The sequence below is a fragment of the Muntiacus reevesi genome, chromosome 13 (assembly GCF_963930625.1).
Source record: "Muntiacus reevesi chromosome 13, mMunRee1.1, whole genome shotgun sequence".
In the NCBI taxonomy this organism is placed as follows: Eukaryota; Metazoa; Chordata; class Mammalia; order Artiodactyla; family Cervidae; genus Muntiacus; species Muntiacus reevesi.
This window is the reverse complement of record NC_089261.1, coordinates 24,925,567-24,944,741: the sequence shown is the minus strand read 5'-3', so window position 1 is coordinate 24,944,741 and position 19,175 is coordinate 24,925,567. Positions and strand designations below refer to the sequence as shown.

The following is a 19,175-nucleotide window of genomic DNA, read 5'->3' as shown; positions in this document are numbered from 1 at the left end:
CCCTCGGGGAGGAAATGGCAACCCACTCCAGTATTCTTGCCTGGAGAAGCCCATGGACAGGGGATCCTGGCAGGCTACAGTCGATGGGGTTACAAAGAATTGGACACGACTGAGCATGCACATACACACACATACATAAAACAATGTATATAAAAGCATCATGTATGTTTTTCATCCTTGAAGGTGATCACACGGGTTTAAGTCTTCTTCTTCCGTGTTGTTTTAGGTTAAAGATCGGGGTCCAGAAGCCACGCGGAGATTTTTTAATTGGTTTTATTGGAGCATCAATCTGGGAGCGATCGTCTCGCTGGGGGGCATTGCCTACGTCCAGCAGAACGTGAGCTTTGTCACGGGCTACGCCATCCCCGCTGTCTGCATCGGTGTTGCGTTCGTGGTCTTCCTGTGCGGCCAGGCCTTCTTCATCACCAGGCCGCCCGACGGCAGCGCCTTCACCGACGTGTTCAGGATACTGGTATATTCCTGCCGCCCTCAGAAGCGCATCGGGGAGCGCACTCCTAGCGGGTGAGCGGCTTTTTCTCGTCACAGACCGTTCCACGTGACTTACTAACCACTCTAAAATAAAGGGCTCGCGTCTGTCTGTCCTGTGCTCACCGCTGGGGGGGTCATGGGGCTGGAGTTGAAATGTCTCACGGCAGCACCAGGGGTGTGCGGTGAGGTGTCCCGTCTCCATCTTAAAGATGAGCCAGCGGCCTGCCTCCTTCCCCGGCTCGCGCTTTTTCATTTCTAACCTGCACTTTGACCCTCCTCTCACTGCTGATGTAGATGGAGGCCCCCGACTGCTTAGCTGTGTAAAGAGGATAAAGACAGAGGCTTGCCAAGGGCATCAAAGAGACAGTGTTAAACTTGATACATTTCTCTTTATTTTAAAAGGCCTTGACAGTCCTTTGACTCAGAAACCCAGCAGTTGCTTAGTTTGTAGGTGCAGATGCATGTTCTCCTTAAGCAGTAAGCCGCTGCCTCCCACTGCAGGGCCAGCAGCCGAGCAGGTCAGTGCGGGCAGTTCTGCAGTGGTCACGCCAGCCGCTCTCTGAGAAGGACAGGGTAGCAGAACTAAGATGCAGGTAGGGGAGGGCCATCGTCCCGTTTACACGGGACTTCCCAGGTGGAGCACTGTCTGCCCACGACCTGAGGTTTTAAAGCCAAAAGTCCCGGGTAAGCTCTGGTGGAAGGTCGGTCACCCTAGTTGCAGAGTAGTAAAGAGAAGTCCAGAACTTAACTCACAGAAAGACCTCAGAAATTTTTGGTGTTACTTATTGACGTGTAAATTACATATAATAAAAGACTTCCCTTTTAGCTGTACTATTCTGGGAATTATGACAGATTTATTCTGTCAGGTAACCATAGTCAGAATGTAGAATATGTCCATCACCCCAGAAAAGTCCTTGGGACCATTTGGAGTTGAGCCTCTCGGGGAGTATTTTGATCAAGACAGGGGCATTGAGATGGGTGCTCAGTCCCTGAATCGGAGAGTGACTGCTCAGCCCTGGGGAGCCTCCTGCCCCTCCACAAGGAGGGCCCCTGTTGAAAGAACGTTCTGCAGATTGACCTGCGTCTGTCCGCCTCCTCGTGGCTTGTCTGCCTGTATACTATTTATGTCCTTGGAGCCATCACAGATGTCTCGAGTTTCTCCCACGTGGTAGATCTGAAGCTGTACCAGAACAGCTCCCACAGCCCTGCCCTTGGCTCCAGGCTAAACGCCTCTGGTTGCTTTGGCTGGCCCCAGGCGGGGCTGCACAGGCTCCTGAGTGCATTCAGTGTCCATTCAAGCTCACAGTGCAGAGCAGCTGATGGTGGGACCACACTGAAGAATTTTTAATGAGCGAAGCCCCACTGCCTCTGCAGCCGGCAGCAGTGCTTTACTGGGCCTTGTTTTAGTTCAGCCGAAGCGTGGTTTCAGATCCCAGGTGTTTAGCCTATAGATTAAATGTCCACTAGCAAAATGTATCATTAAAGTTTCAGTGTCTTTCTGGGTGGTGCCTGGTACACCTGTGCAGGAGGACACTGTTGCTTTGTGGACATGTGGGTTTTGATGCACAAAGGGCACGGTAAAGACTGTTGGGACTTGGGAATCTATTTTCCCTTTACGTTGGTTTTTGAAGTCTTCCTTGGCACAATTCAAAGAGGACCAGCTTGCAGAGAAGTTGATGGTCTGGCACATTCTCTTGACTGTGCTCTCCTTATGCACAGGTTGGGGCTGTCTGATCTTGGGCAGTTCAGTGGCCTTGCAGAGACTTCTCTTCCTTCTTGTGCAGTTGGAGAGGTCCCCTCTCATAGGACCATTGTGAGGCCTAGTAAGCTGATAAGAGGCCAGTCAGTGGTAACTAACTGATGAGGATGCTTTTGCAGAATGTCTGCTCTAGAAGCGAAGGAAGCGCAGTATCCCCCAGCATTCCGTTATTTACAGGACTGATTTCATCTGGCCCAGTCCCAGTTTCTTTCTGCTCTAGGGGGTCTCTGTGTTGTTTTTTTTTTTGTGGGGGGGGGGGTCTCTGTTTTGAAGATGTTTTATTGCTGTTTTAGACATGAAATCCGTGCCTGTCAGTTCAGTTCATCGGTGAGTGGAAACAATGCTACACCCTTTCTGAGAGACCTAACCTCTGCTAGTTGAGGATCTGAGCGCTGACAGCCCCACCTCCCGCCCCTCCTCCCGGGAGAACGCGCACGGCTGCACGCGCAGCCTCGGCCGGGGGCTTGGGGAGCGCTGGTCTGCGTGCCTTGTTGTTCGTGACTTGTGGCTCCATGTTGGACCCTTGTATGTTACAGAATAATAACATTAACAATGTGTGTGACCTGGGCAAAGTTTTTGATGTGTAGTGACTTAAAATAGTTTTTAAAATACTTTAATGATATGAAAACGTAAGCATTATAGCCAGCAACCTGTGTGCGTGACTCTGCGTGTGAAGTGAATTTGCTTTTTGACATTTGAATGTGTTTAGAGAAGCATCGGTGGTAAGATGTAGTAATCACTGATAGAATCTATGTTAGGTTTATAGGGACTTTACGTCTTTGGCCAAAAAGAAAGGAGAAGCTATGAATTTTATCAAGTAAAAGTATGAATAATAATATGCTCGGAATTTAGTGTTTTCACATTAAGTGTGTTTTTCTGAGTATTTTTCCCCACCGGACTCAGCTCCATAAGGACAAGAGATGTATCTTTTTTTAATGTATGCATGTACACTCAGCACCCAGTTAGAAACAGAATGAGGCTTATAGTAGGTGCTCAATAAATATCTGTTGAATTTACTTTTTCTGTCCACAACTTGGTTTAAATTTTATAGTTTTCAGTTTTTCCCTGCTCAGAAAGTTCAGGTTTAAAATGTCAATGTTAAAAGACAAAAATTATTCACAGTAGTTGGTGACTCAGTCAAATGGGACAGGAATTTATAAACTAGAAAGCTGACAGCTACCATTTATGTCCAAGTCCCAGAATTGCAAGTATTCTTAATGGTAATTTATTTCTGGTTTTAGAGAAGGATGTGCAATTAAAACTTTTTTTTTCCCCCTATTTTATCACAAAGGGCTTTAGAGCGTGTTTCTCCATTAAGAGTGTTTTGGGTTGAGAAAGGTCTTGGAGTTACCCCTGAGACCTGGGACCTGTGCATGTTATAAATAGTGTAGCAAGGCAGGCCAGGGTGAGCGAGTAGGCAGGGTTGCCAGCCCCAGAGCCAGAACCGGAAGGCCTCCTGGTGCCAGAGCCAGCCGAGGGCTCTGGACTGTGACCAGCGGGCCCGAGCGTGGAGGGGAGCCCCGAGGGCGGGAGCAGGAGGACAGGTGGCCCTACAGTGATGGTGACCTCAGGTCCTACAGCCAGGACCACCTGGGGTCAGACCCCGGCCCGTGCTCTGGGTGTGCTGCCCTGGGCACATTTGTACCCTCTGTGCCCTGACTTCCTGCTCCTCGCGGTGGGGGGAGGGGATGCAGCGTGAGTGTCCTGGTGCCTGATAGGGTGGCGGTCAGGGCCCACCAGTGGGCACTCGCTGTCATCTTCCCCCACGTGATGCCGTCAGGTTATCACCAGGAGCATCCCCCCGCCCCATCTCGGCTCGTCCTTAAGTGAAGAGCTGATGTCTACTTTGCCGTAACAGAGCCCTCCCTCCCAGTCACACCAGTGTGACTGCAATACAGTAAACCAGCTCGGTTTTGTAAGAGTTTAGTGTTGGTCATCGACTCTTGACATTTGATAGATAGCCTAATTTAAGGTCCAAACAATCCAGGGCAGTCGTCTTTTCAAATGCTCACCCAGTGATGTAGCTGATGTAGGTGTCACCAGCTTCAGATGAAGCTGCTGGCTTCCTCCACGGCGCAGGATCAGTGGCCAGTGTGACAAAGCTGGGGATGAAGCCGGCCACCTTCCAGACAGTGCTGGGTGATCACACCGTGACGGCAGCCAGCGTTGCATCTGGCTAGGAAGTGCTACCATCTGCTGTTTCTGGACGTCTCCCCATGTTGAGGAGTAATCTGGGTGGCCATATTGGGTGGGGGACAGTTAGTAGGTAGCGGAAGGGGGTTTGAGCAGATTGAGTGCAGCAAGCTCATTTCCTATCCCCAAACCTAATTTGTTACCAAATAACTGATTTCTGGGAGTGGAAGAAAACTAATTCCTTCATTTTATTTCCCAAAGTGAAGGCATTGGAGTCTTTCAGCAATCTTCTAAACACAGTCTGTTTGATTCATGTAAGATGTCTCGAGGAGGGCCATTCCCAGAAGATAAAGTGGAAGATGTGAAAGCTCTTGTCAAGATTGTCCCCGTTTTCTTGGCTTTGATACCTTACTGGACAGTGTATTTTCAAGTGAGTTTTATATTCAGGTCTCATTTCCTCTCTTCCCCCCACCGTGAACTCTGCCCCAGCACGCGAGTGCCTGGGTTCCCTGCTTTCTTTGCCATAAGTCTCCAGGATCTTGGAATCTTGCTGTTAGTTACCGACTCATTTTTGTGGACTTAAATGTTTTGAAAATCTTTTTAAAAATGAAGCTAAGAATGGGCATACCTCTGTTTTTCCAGGCTCCACCTTTTAGTTTGAGTTCTCACTGGGGTAGTCATTACTTCTTTTCCAAAGTTCATCTCCAGACGACTTTTATGGTGACCAGGAGATTGACCTGCCTGTTTTCCAACCTGACCTTTGCGAGTCTCATCACAGAGTAGTCTGGGGGAGGGGTGGCTCGCTGCAGGTCTGTGACAGCTGTGCACATGTAATGACACTGCTTTTTACACCCAGATGCAGACGACGTATGTTTTACAGAGTCTTCATTTGAAGATTCCAGAAATTTCCAGTATTACAACCAATCCTCATACGGTGAGAACAATTGAAATGATGTGAAAATTGTCATTGGGGGTTTATGTGACAAATGAATTTCTCCTGCCAATCACAAATACTTTGTAAATAACATAGGTAGCTTGAACTAAACATGTTCTTATTGAAGTGGAATTTTTACTCACTTCTGTAACTGTCTTTCCATTGGTTATGTCCTTTACTAGATTAAATTGACTTTGTGGTGGTTATTTAGTCACTAAATCATGTCCCAACTCTTGCAACCGCATGGACTGTTGCTTGCCAGGCTCTTTCCAGGCAAGAATACGGGAATGGGTTGCAATTTCCTTCTCCAGGGGATCATCTCGATCCAGGGGTTGAACCCGCGTCTCCTGCTTGGCAGGCAGATTCTTTACCACTGAGCCATCTGGCAAGCCCGTACTAAGTTGCTGCTGTCAATTAAGCATGAATATTTGACCTGATTCTTCTTCCCCCCAGAAAGCACAGAAAACCCAAATCACATCCCTTTAGAAATGAAAGCCTTTCCTCAGATCCAGTGTCTTGAGACAGACTATTTTCCTGGGAGGTCATACTTGTACAAATGAACTATTTTTGAAGTAAGCTTTTCCCATTTAGACGTTAGTTGTCAAGCAAGCAGCTGCTGGCACTGTAGAAAAATAAGCCCGTGTCTTCTGCATCTCCAAATTCTAGTTTCCGGCAGCCTGGCTGACCATGTTCGATGCTGTGCTCATCCTCCTGTTAATTCCCCTGAAAGATAAACTAGTCGATCCCATCTTGAAGCGAAACGGCCTGCTCCCATCATCCTTGAAAAGGATCGCCGTGGGGATGTTCTTCGTGATGTGCTCAGCCTTCGCCGCAGGTGAGAAGCCGGCTCCGTTTCTGATCCCTCCTGCTTCCCGTTGTGGGTGATTCGGAATATGGTAGTCACTCGGGTTCTTCAAGAAGCGTGTGTACTTCAAAGAACATATAAGGATTATTTTATTAAACTGGAGTGGTGTTCTTTTTTTGTTATATGAAGTTTAAGATGCTTTCTCTAAGGATTTGCTCTTATAGGTTTTTTAAGATATTTATTTTCTTTATTTGGCTGTGGGAGCTTTTTGGTTGTGGTGTGTGAACTCTTAGTTCCAGCATGGGATTCTAGTTCCCTGACTAGGGATCAAACCTGGGCCTCCTGTATTGGGAATGTGGAATCTTAGCCACCTGACCACCAGCGAGTCCTTATTTTTTTTGCCTGAAGAATTGTAGCCAGTGAAATGCTCTGGAAGGTGACTTTTGGGTTGAATCAAGGGAGACGTATTGTCTCCTACTGACTTAGATTTTAGACCACTCGTAATTGCTAGATAGAGGAAATTTTATAAATTAAGGGTGTTAAATAATCCTCAGACTGTGATTCTTAATGTCAGGTCCAATAATCAATGTCAAATGTCCTGAGCCCTTTGCGCTTCTGTGTAAAATTTCATGTGCGTTTTTCTGGAGAGAAAGTTTTGTTATTTTTTAAAAATCAAATACAGCTTTGGAACCAGGCTCCATCCCCCAGAAAAAAAAGAAGGCGGTTAAGAACTAATGCCCAGGTACTCTAACATCTACTGGGGGCTCCGTTCTGAGTTCATAATTCTTAGATTCTGAAGTATAAGCTGAACTATCTTGTGCCGATAAGGCTGAGGCGTTTCTGACTTTCTCACCTTGCTTTGGCACTCTTCCTTCATTAATATTTGAAAATTATTGAACCGTAAAATAGCTTAGTTATATAACAAGACAAGAAAAGCTGATATACCTGAATCACCTATATATCATCTCCGTTATGAGGAATTTAATGTTAAGCACTGCTGAGATGGAATTTAATATTCTCTGACAAGGCTTCACTGCAGCCTCCATCCGCTGTCACCCAGGTGAACATATTGATACAGTACTTAACAGATTTACGGAAATGAGTCTCTAGGCTTAAGAAATCTATATTCTAGACGCTGGGACATCATAGAGGACAATTACGTTTCTTTCTTATGAAGTAGGTGATTAAAGGGAGGTCGTCTCTGGATGAAGTTCCTGCCACGTGACCCATTTCCCTTCCAGTTCTGTGCAGGTGGGCACGTAGGCCTGCGCGAGCAGGAGCTGGGTCACAGCAGGGCTCTGGTGGGAGGTTTCCTGAGGCAGAGTCGGCGGTGGGCAGGGCGCCCTGGAGCAGAGCGGTCGTGCTGGCGGGGCGGGGCGCGGGTGTCCTGGGCACTTGCCGTGAGCCCAGCTTCAGCCTCGGCACCTCTTCTCTTCCTGGATGGGAGAGCCCCGCTCTGTACCCCAGTCAGCCAGTCGCACCCCATGGGAAGGTATCCTTGTCAGCTGCCTGTGGGAAAGGAGAGATTGCTAGTTTCCCAGGCGTCTTCTAGCAGACTCTGGGTTTGGTTCCTTTAACACACCATCTTCTCTTTCAGTTTCATTTATGGCTGAGTAGCTTCTTCGGGTGCCCTGAGAGCCTTGGGGTCATCCCTCCCGGTGGTTTCTGTGCCTGTTTATGTAGAAAATGACGGCAGACGGGAGCCTGTTGAGTGGGTCCAGTTGGGCGGGCAGCGCTGCCATTTCTTTCTTCCTTTTTTCCCTTCTTTCTCTCTGTCTTTCTGATCTTTAGTTGTGGCATGTGGGATCTAGTTCCCCAGGCAGGGGTCAAACCTGGGCCCGCTGTGTTGGGAGTCCATAGTCTCAACCACGGGCCCATGACGAGTCCCAGTGCTGCCTTTTAAAAGCACAAGCAGTGCCAGCAGCTCGCTTCCTGCTCAGCAGGTTCGGGCTGCCGTCAGGTGGCCGTGGGCACCTGTGTGACCACGCCGGGCTGAGTGTCAGCATCCAAATCACGTGCTTAGACAGAAAACGCCTCCAGTGCCGACGGTCTAACGAGGCTTTCTTTGCTGAGTGACCAGATATTAGGAAGGAACTTAACCATCACTGGTTCATAGAGTTTACATGTCTCATAACCTGACTTAGGCACAGTTTATTAAATTTAATATAAGCAGTGACTGGTGTTTCATGCCATTTCATTTCCAGCTCTAGTGAATATTATTTAACTGGGACATTAATGAGCTTTGAATGGAAACCAGGAGTCATGAGAGCAGACCAACATTTTAATAGAAAAGAGGTGATTTTGCCTTTTAACTTTCTATGTTCATCCATAATAAATCAAAATCTTCTGTTTAGTACCATCCCTGCTGGAAACAGTTCTGTCTTTAAAGTTTCTCAGGTGAGAATCAGGCACAGCCAACGGGTTTTTTCCCATTCTGCTTGAGGAAAAAAGAAGAGTGCTAGTTTGTTAGGTTTCCTTTCCCCTTCAAAATTGTATGTGTTCTTAACTTACTAACATAATAGATGCTCACTGGAGAAAAGGGAACCTTAGAAACATAAAGAAGAAAATAAAGATCAGCGTAACTTCCCCAGAGATGCTCACTGCTGTGATGGTGTGTGTCAGACTTTGTGTATCTATGTGTACATACACATACACTTTTTGTGTTTCTGCAGAAATGGAAGCCTGTTGTGTACAATGATTTGAGCCTGATTTAAAAACTAAACCTAAGAAACCCTTAAAGGTATAAAGAAACACTTGTTAACTGTAGGCAGGTAAAAAAAAAAAATCCACCAAACACAGATGAACATCTCCCCCCATTTCTCTCCTCTTTCCTCCCTCTCTCTGTGTCTCTCACCCACACATTTAAGCACTCATAATTCCGCCCAAGGATATCTTCTGCTATCAGCCTGCAAGTGCATGGGAAAAATTATATATGATGTGATGTGTGTGTGTGTACTTCCTTTGTCACCTGCTATTTAAAAAAAAACAAAACTAAAGTACCCTTCTGTGTCAAACATTCACTCGCAGTCCTTTGTTGTTGGGTATTCAAGATTCTAGTTCTCACTGTTACCATCATGCGTCTATGTGTGCTAAGTCACTTCCGTCGTGTCTGACTCTGTGCAACCCCGTGGACTGTAGCCAGGCTCCTCTGTCCATGGGATTCTCCAGGCAAGAATCCTGGAGTGGGTTGCCACGCCCAATGAAATTACTTTCCTTCTCGAATCCCCCAAAGGAAGTCCTAGACTCCCTCCATTTATCCCAGACTTTGATGGGAGTGCCTTCAGCTGCTCACTGTTCAAAGTTCACGCTCACCTCCTTGAGCGTGAAACACCTTGAAATAGGTGTTTATGATGATGTTAAATATCTAAACTTTATTTCAAGCTTGCTGAGTACTTTTGGCAGAAATGAATGTTGAGTTTTTCTCAAATATCTTACATTGGTTTTCAGGAGGATGACATGCCCTCCCTACCTCCCCCAACCTTTGTCAGCTCATATTTTTATTTATTTTAACCTCTGGTGTTTAACTGTGGAGATAAATAAACCCTGTTTGTTAAAAGGGCTGGCCCTGACGGTCTGATTGGAGTCTGCTGCTGTTTTGCTGGGTGACTGTGCGTCCCTGTCTAGCCAACAGCAGTCTGACTTGGGGTCCGGGTCGCACAGCTTCACTAAAGGGTTGGTAAATGCCCTGTTTCTGGAGGTGGGGTGTGTTTAACAGGATGAGAAATTTCCTTCTGCTCCCAGGAACTTCCAAGTCTTTACCTAGAAAATTACAAGGGTGCATTACTTCTCTGAAAGGAAATATGATAATTTTTCCACTTTTTCCTCAGTTTTGTACAGATCTTGTTTTTTGTTGAATCACTTAAGCTTTTTATCTTTTAGTGTCCCTAGAATATAATTTATTGAGTTAGAGAAATTGAAAGGAGATAAAAATGGTCATTTAAATAAATCTGTTGCATTTCCTTCCTCTTTTCTAGTTTCACTTTTTTATGTGTTCTTTTTTATTAGATTGGCCAAAACTGTATTTTACGATTTTTTCCTTAGATATGTCTCTTGAATTTATCATTTGATTGTTTTTATGTTTTCTTGGTGAATAATTAAGATATTAACTTTTATTACCTTCAGTGTGTTTTGTTGATTTCTTTTTCTCATTGCTTGAGTTAAATTCTTCGCTTCCATTTATTCGTTCCCGCTTAACAGTAAAGACCATGTTATTCTTTTAATTGGCCTGTTACTGCCTTTCTATCAAGGTCTGTTGCACTTTGGTTTGTTGTAATGGTTTCTTTTTTTTTCCCCAGGAGAATATTGAAACTGTGGTTTTTATTTTCTTTTTGATCCAAGAGAACTTTTAGAGAACTTTTTTCAATTCATAATAGTTGATGCTGTTGTTTGTCCATTTGCTACCAAGAAAGCTTTAGTTGAGTTGAGAGAGATGATGGCTTTATAATTCCTGTATCGTGCATTTCAGGGCTTCCTTTTTGGCCAGTATTACTTTCTAAAAATGTTTGTGGGGTGCTGCATAGGATGGCCGATGGCTGTGGTACTGTCAGCTGCGTTAGTTCAGATCCCGTGTAGCAGGAGTCCTGGAGTCCAGTGCTGCCTGGGACCTGGGGTCACGGGGATGGCGTGTGTCCAGGGATGCGATGGTCTGTGCAGGGTCTGGTGAATGGGAGGCGCTGTCCAGTCCGGGGGACAAGTCCTTAGAGTGGCACTGTTCTCTTAGGCAGCATGAGTCTGTTAGAACTCAGCCCCGAGGGGGCACAGATGATAGTGTCCCGAAAGTACAGGACTTGGGTCTGCCCTGGGTCTCCTGCAGTTAGCAACCCGTCACCAAACAAAGCCGTATCTTTCCTTCTGCTTGCTCTGACGAGGACCAGCAGGGCTCATGTGCCTCAGATTCTCACTGCACTTCTAGCACGTGCTACGTGCTAAGTCATTTCAGTCGTGTCTGACTCTTTGTGACCCTGTGGACTATAGCCAGGCTCCTCTGTCCAGGGGATTCTTCAGGCAAGAATACTGGAGTGGGATGCCATTTCCTCCTCCAGGGGATATTCCTGACCCAGGGATTGAACCTACGTCTCTTGGGTCTCCTGCATTGGCAAGCGGATTATTGACCACTAGCGCTACCTGGGAAGCCAAAGCAAAGCCATATCCTTTCCGTCCGCTTGCCCTGATGACCAGCAGGGCTGGTGTGCCTCAGGTTCTCGCTGCACGTGTAGCCTGTGATGGTACTTTACCCATAAAGGTTCGTGGGGGAGTGGCGTGAGTGGGGAGGCCGCACACCGGCGCTCTCAGGCCCAGCGAGAGCCCGGCCAGCTCCCCCGGTCGGTGCTCTTGCTCCACGTTGTTTCTCTGCGGCTCGTGGTGAGTGTGGATGAGCTGGCGTCAGGGAGCAGCAGGCGCGGGGCCGGGTGGGCACGGGGGCCTTCCCTGCCCCTCGGCGGGTTTCTTGGATGCCCCCTCCCGGTAACTGCCTGCCCCTCTTACCTGACCATTGCTGCTGCCGCACTCCATTCCCTCCTCACCCAGTGTTGGGTTTTCTCTCGTGTTTGACCTGATGTGAGTTTGTGTGGTTAATGAAGAATTTGCCCCTCTTCTTTCTGCCTTGGTTCTCTCAGCTTCTGTCTTTATGCTGCTTTGTTCCCGCGCTTCTTGTCTCTTCCGTCACGAGCCCTGCGGCCTCTCCGGGGCCGGCCTGCCCAGACCCCGCAGGACCGCGGCTGTCCGAGGACCGCCCTGGTTCCGTCGGCCCCTCTCGGGCCCCGCTCCTCCCCTGTCTCCGCAGTGTCAGCCGCGCCTCCCCCTCCCGTCCTCGCCGGCCCCACCAGAGGCGCCCTGTGACCTCTCGTGCTGTTGTCCCTTGGGGCGTGGTCCTTGTTTGTGTACGGGCCCCTGGTTGCTGTTACCTTCTCAGCCTCCACAGGAGCCTGTGTTTTCCTAACTGATGACGCCTGTCCTGCAGCTTACTCCTGCTCTCTGCCAGCTTGCCAGAAGTCAGCAGTATCTCTTCTCTTCCTGGTACTAAATCCGTGTGTTGTCCCCACCAGTAACTCCCCGCCGTAAACACGCAGGCGCACCCAGTGTGGTCTTCACGCCCCCTTGCCTTTCCTGTGAAGGGCGCGAGTCTTATCCAGCGTCAGCGTTTATCCCCCTAAACCAGGCTGAGTGAGTTCTTCCCTCGCTCTATGCTTGAATCTAACCCTTCCAAGCTAGGGGGTGGGTGGCCAGTGCGGTGCGGTGATCGCCCAGTGTGAGGGCGGCGGCCCAGGGCCGGCTCCGCTGACCCAGCGGAAGCCCGCGGTGCTCTAGCCTTGGTTTGAAGGCGCTCCTGCCAGGATAAGGCTGCGGCCCATTGGTGCTGCCCGCTGCCCTGCCAGGGGGCAGAGCCGCTGTTTCTGGGCACGGCCCTCAATGCCGCCACCGGTTTCCTGAGGTAACTCTGGGCTGGGCCTCGTGCTCCCCTTGGCAGAGCAGCAGGCGCTCCGCACACATGGTCTGCTCCTGTTCTCTGTCAGAGGACAGCCGTGAGCGCTGAGGTCTGCCTCCACCGCCCTCAGGGAGGAGACGCGGGCTTTCTGTGGGGAAATAAGCTAGGCCGTCTCACCTGCTCTTGGGCCTTTGCTGTGTTTTCTCTGTGGATATTTGAGATGTGGTGTGGGGGCAGATTCTTCCACTCTGTCCGTCAGATCCTGGTCCTTTCTCATGCTCGGATCTTAAAAGGAACGTATATATATATTTGTTGTTCAGTGTCTCAGTCATGTCAGGCTCCCTGTTCATGGGGTTTCTGGGCAAGAATACTGGAGTGAGTTGCCATTTCCTTCTCCAGGGGGTCCTCCCGACCCAGGGATGGAACCCACACCTCCTGCATCGGAGGAGGAGTCTTTACCACTTGAATCACCACGGAAGCCCCTTACGTATATATATTCCACTATCCCTCTACCCAGACTCCTGTCCTTCCTCATGCTGTTTTAAACACTAGCTATAGAGTCCATTATTTCATTTGCCACTAGAATTCCTTAAAAACATCTTTACTCTAAAAACTTGGTCCTACAGGTTGTTGTTTCAAACTTCATTTCGATCTGTTTTTTGTTGTTGTTGTTGAATAGCTATTTTTCCATGATCTTGCTTATTTTCCCATGTCCTTCTGTCCCACCTGACAGATGACTGATAATCCAGGGAGTCCTTGGTGCCGCTGAGGGCAGAAGGCCGCTGGTGGCGGGTGAAGCCCAGTTTGCAGTCACCCCCTCGTCCCTGGCTGTGGTTTCCATGGTTTCTGTGACCCCCGGATCAACCACAGTCGGGAAATACCTACAATACAATGAGATACTTAGGGAGACCACCAACTTCACGTAACTTTTATTATACTGTGTTGTTATCATTGTTCTGTTTTATTCTTAGTTACTGTTGTTAACCTCTTACTGTGCCGAATTTATAAGTTAAATTTTATCAGGTTTGTGTGGGCAGGGAAAAAATAGTATGTGTATACATATATATAGGATGTAGAACTGTTCTCGGCTTCGGGCATCCACTGGGGTCTTGGAATATATCCCCACAGATAAGGGGGGACTACTGTAGTTTGTTGATAAGGTTGAGCCCATCTGCATGGGCAAGCTGGCATTAGTAGTAATAGTGGTAGTCACTCTAGTCATGATAATCAGTCAGTGAATCAGCGTAAACATGTTACCTTGGAAAGCATCTCCAGATTTATTATCTTCTGGTAATTAAATAGTGTGATTAGTCTTTTTATTGCAGGACAGTGTAGCTTTCTCTTGCTCCTCTTTTTGAAGGAAGCAAAAGGTGTTTAGGTGAGCGATCCAGAGCTTTGAGGATTGTGTTAAGCACGCTGAACGCTGGTTTTATAAGGCACTGCAGAACACCCGCGTGAGATACAGATGACGTGACCTCTGTTTTTCAGTGACCTACTTGGGAAGCTGAAAGGGGGAAAGGGAAATTCCTGAGCTCGGGGATTTGGGGGGATGTGTGTCATCTGGTGTTAACCTTCCATGCATTTCTCAGAATCATCGACAGGCATCTTGTCCCAAGGATCTGGTTTTTCAGTTTAATTACAAATGTTAATGAATAAATGCTCATAAGCTACTTATGAATTGTAGGGATTTTGGAAAGCAAGAGGCTGGACCTCGTGAAGGAGAAGACCATCAACCAGACCATCGGGCACGTCGTGTACTACGCCGCGGACTTGCCCATCTGGTGGCAGGTCCCGCAGTACGTGCTGATCGGCGTCAGTGAGATATTCGCCAGCATCGCAGGTGAGGTTTCCTGTCGGGGGCATCTGTGTCCAGTCCCCTTGCCGCGTGATTAAGGCCGGGCTGTTTCCTCCCTTGTTAGGCTGTGTTGAGAGAACTGCACAGCGCACAGTTGGTCTTAGTGGGCAGGTGTGGTTCAGAACGTGAATCGGTGAGGGAAGCGTGATGTTACAGCTGAGGCTCCCCTTTCTTGGTGTAAAAGTAGGATTCCCAAAGCATCAACATGAAATTCACCTGCTGTAGAGTGTCCACAGGAGACAGGAAAGGAGAACCCATTTCGGGGGTGGGGGGGTTCGGCTTCCTGGCCTGGGCACTGGCTCCCCAGCCCTGCAGTCCTGCCGCGGCCAGGCCTCGGGGTCCCTCACTGCCGGACTCGCAGTGTCTGCCTTTAGATGTGTAAGGGCGAAACCTCATTTATAAAGCATGTTCTCACAGGCCTCTCCTCCCTATTGGTGAGATCCCGTGGTGGCATGTGGACAGTGAATTCTGTGCGGGCCTGTTTCCCGCTGCTGGGAGTGAGGGAAGGAGAGAATGAGTGATAACCAGAGCTGGCCGGGCTGCAGGCGCTCGTTTTCCCCTCCTCCCCCTGTGCTCACACAGAATTGGCTCACAAACTTGGGAAGGAATAAATCAAAGGGATTGGCCCTCTGGAGCCCAGTGCACATCTCCATGTCTGGTTATCATGGTAGGAACTGGGTTATAGATGTGCCTGCCAAAACTGTTCTCAAACACCTTGCCTTTCAGGTAGAATTCCTGAGTAGATTTCCCCATTTTAGTGTCACTAGTTCATTTGCAAACTCAGATCAGTTAAGAATGTAGGAAATTTGTCTTCTTCAACTTCTCTCCATGAGGAACTGGAAATTCCAAGAGCTGGCAAGTCAAATACTGCCCTCCAATGTGAGGGTGGGGGTCACCACCACCTCTTGGGGTTTCCAGGGGCTGTGGTGGGAGATGAGCAGCCAGCCGGGAGCTGTCTGAGAGCAGGGAGGGGCTGTGCCCAGAGTCCCAGGTCCCCGAGGGCAGCCGTGCGGAGGCAGTGCTGTGTCCTCTCCAAAAACACCCTTCATTCCCTGCCGCCCCCCCCCCCCCAGGCCTGGAATTCGCATACTCGGCTGCCCCCAAGTCCATGCAGAGCGCCATCATGGGCTTGTTCTTCTTCTTCTCTGGCGTCGGGTCCTTTGTGGGCTCAGGACTGTTGGCGTTGGTGTCCCTGAAGGCCATCGGGTGGATGAGCAGCCACACAGACTTCGGTAAGGACCACCCCACCCCTGCCCACCCCATCAGCAGTGACCAGCATCCAGAGCCCCAGCCCTTGGGTCACGTGGGGCACCTGGAACTGGACGCGATCAGTGTCTCTGGGCTGGGCCAGGAGCCCCCACCCTGCTCCCCGAGCTGTGTCAGAACACCCACCTCACCCCGTTTTCCCATGTCACACAGATCTCCTGGAGACAGGTGCTCCTCTCCTGCCCAGGTCAGCCTTGGCCACACCCGTCGCCAGCGGCCGAGTGGCCGCTATTTATTCCCACATCTGTGATGGGTACACTGCCTTCTTAATCAGGTACAGTCAGGTCCAGCACTGTCTTTATTTTATTAGGAGGCAGATAAAATCTGTATCACAAATTTCCCTTCATTTATCTTAGTTTTGTATTTTCTTTCCCTGACAGTACCTTTTAATTTCTTGTGATTAAAAAAAAGATAGACAGTTAAGAAAAACAAATGTGACTCGTGATCAATCATAATGGAGTTTTACAGCCACTGCCAGTAGGTGGCATCTTGAGCAAAATCACTGGCGAGAGACAAGAGCTCTGCTGTTTGTAGGTTGACGTCGCCTGTAGGTGGGCCTGGAGATGGAGGCGTCTTCCTTCTGTATGTTTCACCAGTAAAAACCACCACTGCTTCTGGTTGCTTTTCCTTGCGTAGTTGTGTGGTATTTGCTGTCCCCTGGTACTTTTAGGTTGTAAATCCCCTTAGGAACCTGATGAAAGCTTAGAGACTGTTCTCCAGAAATGGCAGAATTCCAAAAGCCCTCCCGTGATTCAGTTAAAATTCCTGTGCTGAGCTGAGCGTTTAGGCCCGAGAAGCCCTGATGTAATAGGAACCGGAGCCCCCAGTACCCCCTGGGCACCGTGGCGGATGTGGTCCGGCTGTGAGCGCCGGGACTGCGGGGGGCGGGCAGGCCCAGCCTGGTTGTGGTGAGGAGGGGCTGCCCCCTCCCGGAGGGTAAGGCCCAGTTACACAGGGGTTCTGAGAGTTCTCCTGGGTTCCTAGTGTCAAGGAACAGACCTCCTTCAAAGACTTGCTACAGAGAGCAAACCTCCGTAGTTCTTCAGATGTCGATGCTGTTTCTTAGTTTTTGTTTCATTTTTAAATGTATCATAAGGGATTGATTGGCTTTGGTCATCCTTGTTGCTTTCCAGTGATTTAATCCCCCACTACTAATTTAATAACTTGTAGTTTGCCTGTCATCCATCCTTTCCTTCTGACAGGTAGTTTTAATACTTGTAGCTGTGAGGGTCGCCTCCAGTATTGATGCACACAGGTAGCGGTGCTGGACCTGGGTCCTGTATGTTGATATTATTTCCACGAGAGGGAGGCACCAGCTCGTGTGTCCTGGATCGGCTGCCCCCTCTGGAGTGCAGGTGGTCTCCCCTGTTTCCCTCTAGTGCAGAGAGCTTGCGCCCCTTCTGCCTGGAGCCCCGGGTGCTGGGTGAGATGACGGTGGCGTAGGAGGACATGGCAGGGCTCCCTCTCGGTTAGGGGCAGGGGCTGTTAGGGGCGGTGATTGGGGGACAGGGTGGGACCGGGGACACCCCACTCCCACCCCCAAGCCGTGCCAGATTCTTCTGGAGGAGGAGCAGCAGGCCAGCTTCTCTACTCTCCTTGTTCCTCCCTGCTCCGCCCGGGCTCAGGTGGTGGTGGGCGCTGGCTCAGTGCTTCCCGACCGACGTGTGATCGCTTCCTGTCGGGTCCCTGGCTGTGGTCTGAGTCTCCCCTCCCTCTGTCCTTCTCTCCCCGTCCTCTGCCGGCCTGCTGGTCCTTTTTGTGTTTAGATTGGGACCCACATCTGTGCTGTGAGGGGCGCTGGGCTTGAAGCGCGCGGCTCGGTGTGCTCTTCCTCCCGTCCTTGCCGAGTTAAGCCCCCAGGTCCCAGCAGGATGAACTGCTGAGATGTCAGCCCGCTGAGTCCTGTCGCCTCCCAGGCCTCTGCTGTGGCCGTCGTCTTTCACTCAGCGCTGAGTTCTCCGAGTCGTCCACAGTAACTGGTTCTTTTGTTATTTCTGCGGAGGATCTGTTCTACGAATAAGTCACAGTTCATTTATCTGCTGTGCTGTGCATGGGTGTTGCAGGCGTCCCCAGTTGGAGGCTGTCATGAATAGAGCAGCTGGGAATGTTTTCGTGCATGTGTTTGGTGACACGTGAGCGTGTTCCCTGGGGCCCAGGCGTCTGTCTCATCAAATAAAGAGCACCCAGAGTTCACCACCTTCATATGCAGTTACCTTCTGTCTGAGGAGAGGCCCGAGAAAGCAAAGGCTGATTGTGATAGCTTTTAGGTGGTGGACCCAGTTCTGAACACCCTTCTGACGCCAGGCTGAGACTCGCCCTGTCGGGGAAAACACCGTGTGCAGTCCGCGCGGCCTGCCGGCTTTCCCCTTTGCTAGTTTTAATCGCCTGTGTCATTCGGGGAGAAGGATGTTTCAGGGTTGGCACTTCGGCTCCACCAGCAGTGCCACGGTGGGCGCGGGCACACCAGACTCCAGGAGCGGGGGTCTCTGTCCAGGGCGGAGCCCCGCAGGCAGTAAGGACCAAACCACGGCTTTGAAGTATCTGTTGAAAAAAGCACAGTCTAGTAGAAATTCCAGGTGTTACTGGATTTCTTCCCAAAGCAATAAACATAGGAAATCGCTGTCTTCTACAACCTGAGTGAGAATTCTTTAAAAACATGTGAATGATTATTATGCAAACATGTGTATTATATCTATTCGTTCATTCTGTTTAATAAAAGCAGTGTTGAACGTCTAATTTTAATGAGTGTACATTCAGATAGAAAAAGGAAGTTCCAGAATAACCCAGCCTGACGGACACCGTCAGAGGGAGGGAAGTCTGGTGTTCTAAGTAGACAAAGGGGAAATGCGTGTGAAGCCCATCAGAGAGAACCGCGCTTTCCCTCCGAGCCGGCGGCGTCCTCTGGACGCGTGGCTGGTGGGCGCGTCTCCCGCCCCTCTCTTGAGCGGGAGCCAGGCCCTTTTCAGCTGGTGACAGGCAGTGTAAGCGGTAGGCCGCCTGTGGGGACAGCCGTCTGCAGGGAGCTGCGGTGGCGTGGTCCCTCACCCGCAGCCCTGCGTCTCCACGCCAGGGGGCCGTGGTGGGTGGTTCTGGGAAACCTCAGTTCTCCATGGAGAGACAACTGGTGTGCAGACCGGGTACCCCAGACCTCCGGAAGACTGGGGGTCCTGACGGGGGTTCTGCCGAGGAGCCGCCCTGAGGCCCTGGGCACTGTAAGAGGCCCTGGGTGCTTCTCACGGCAGCTCTGTCCCAGGCTGGGGGCAGGGTTGGGGGCTGGCCACCATGTCGCATCTTACAAATGAGGAAACTGGGCCCAGAGACCACGACACTGGGTTTGAGCCTGGCTGGTCGAGCTCTGAGGTCCATGGCCGTAACCTCCGCCGCCTCAGGGTTTATCAGGAATTAAGTGGAACCTTGCGCATAGGATTCCCGCGTGGTGCTCAGGCATTCAGGACGCCAGCTCTTTGGTTAAAGTAAGGCGCTTGTATATCGACTTGAAGCCTGAAGTTT

The 19,175-nt window shown here is 49.8% G+C and overlaps 1 protein-coding gene across 1 annotated transcript in view; it reads left to right on the top strand.

Annotated features, from left to right (window-relative positions):
- SLC15A4 (solute carrier family 15 member 4) overlaps positions 1-19,175 on the top strand; it is a 28,895-nt gene that overhangs the window by 8,084 nt on the left and 1,636 nt on the right. Inside the window, exons 2-7 of the mRNA XM_065904012.1 lie at positions 227-522; positions 4,643-4,811; positions 5,238-5,315; positions 5,982-6,150; positions 14,229-14,384; positions 15,473-15,631. Of these exons, the coding sequence (XP_065760084.1) occupies positions 227-522; positions 4,643-4,811; positions 5,238-5,315; positions 5,982-6,150; positions 14,229-14,384; positions 15,473-15,631 (1,027 nt within the window). The remainder of the gene's footprint in view (positions 1-226; positions 523-4,642; positions 4,812-5,237; positions 5,316-5,981; positions 6,151-14,228; positions 14,385-15,472; positions 15,632-19,175) is intronic.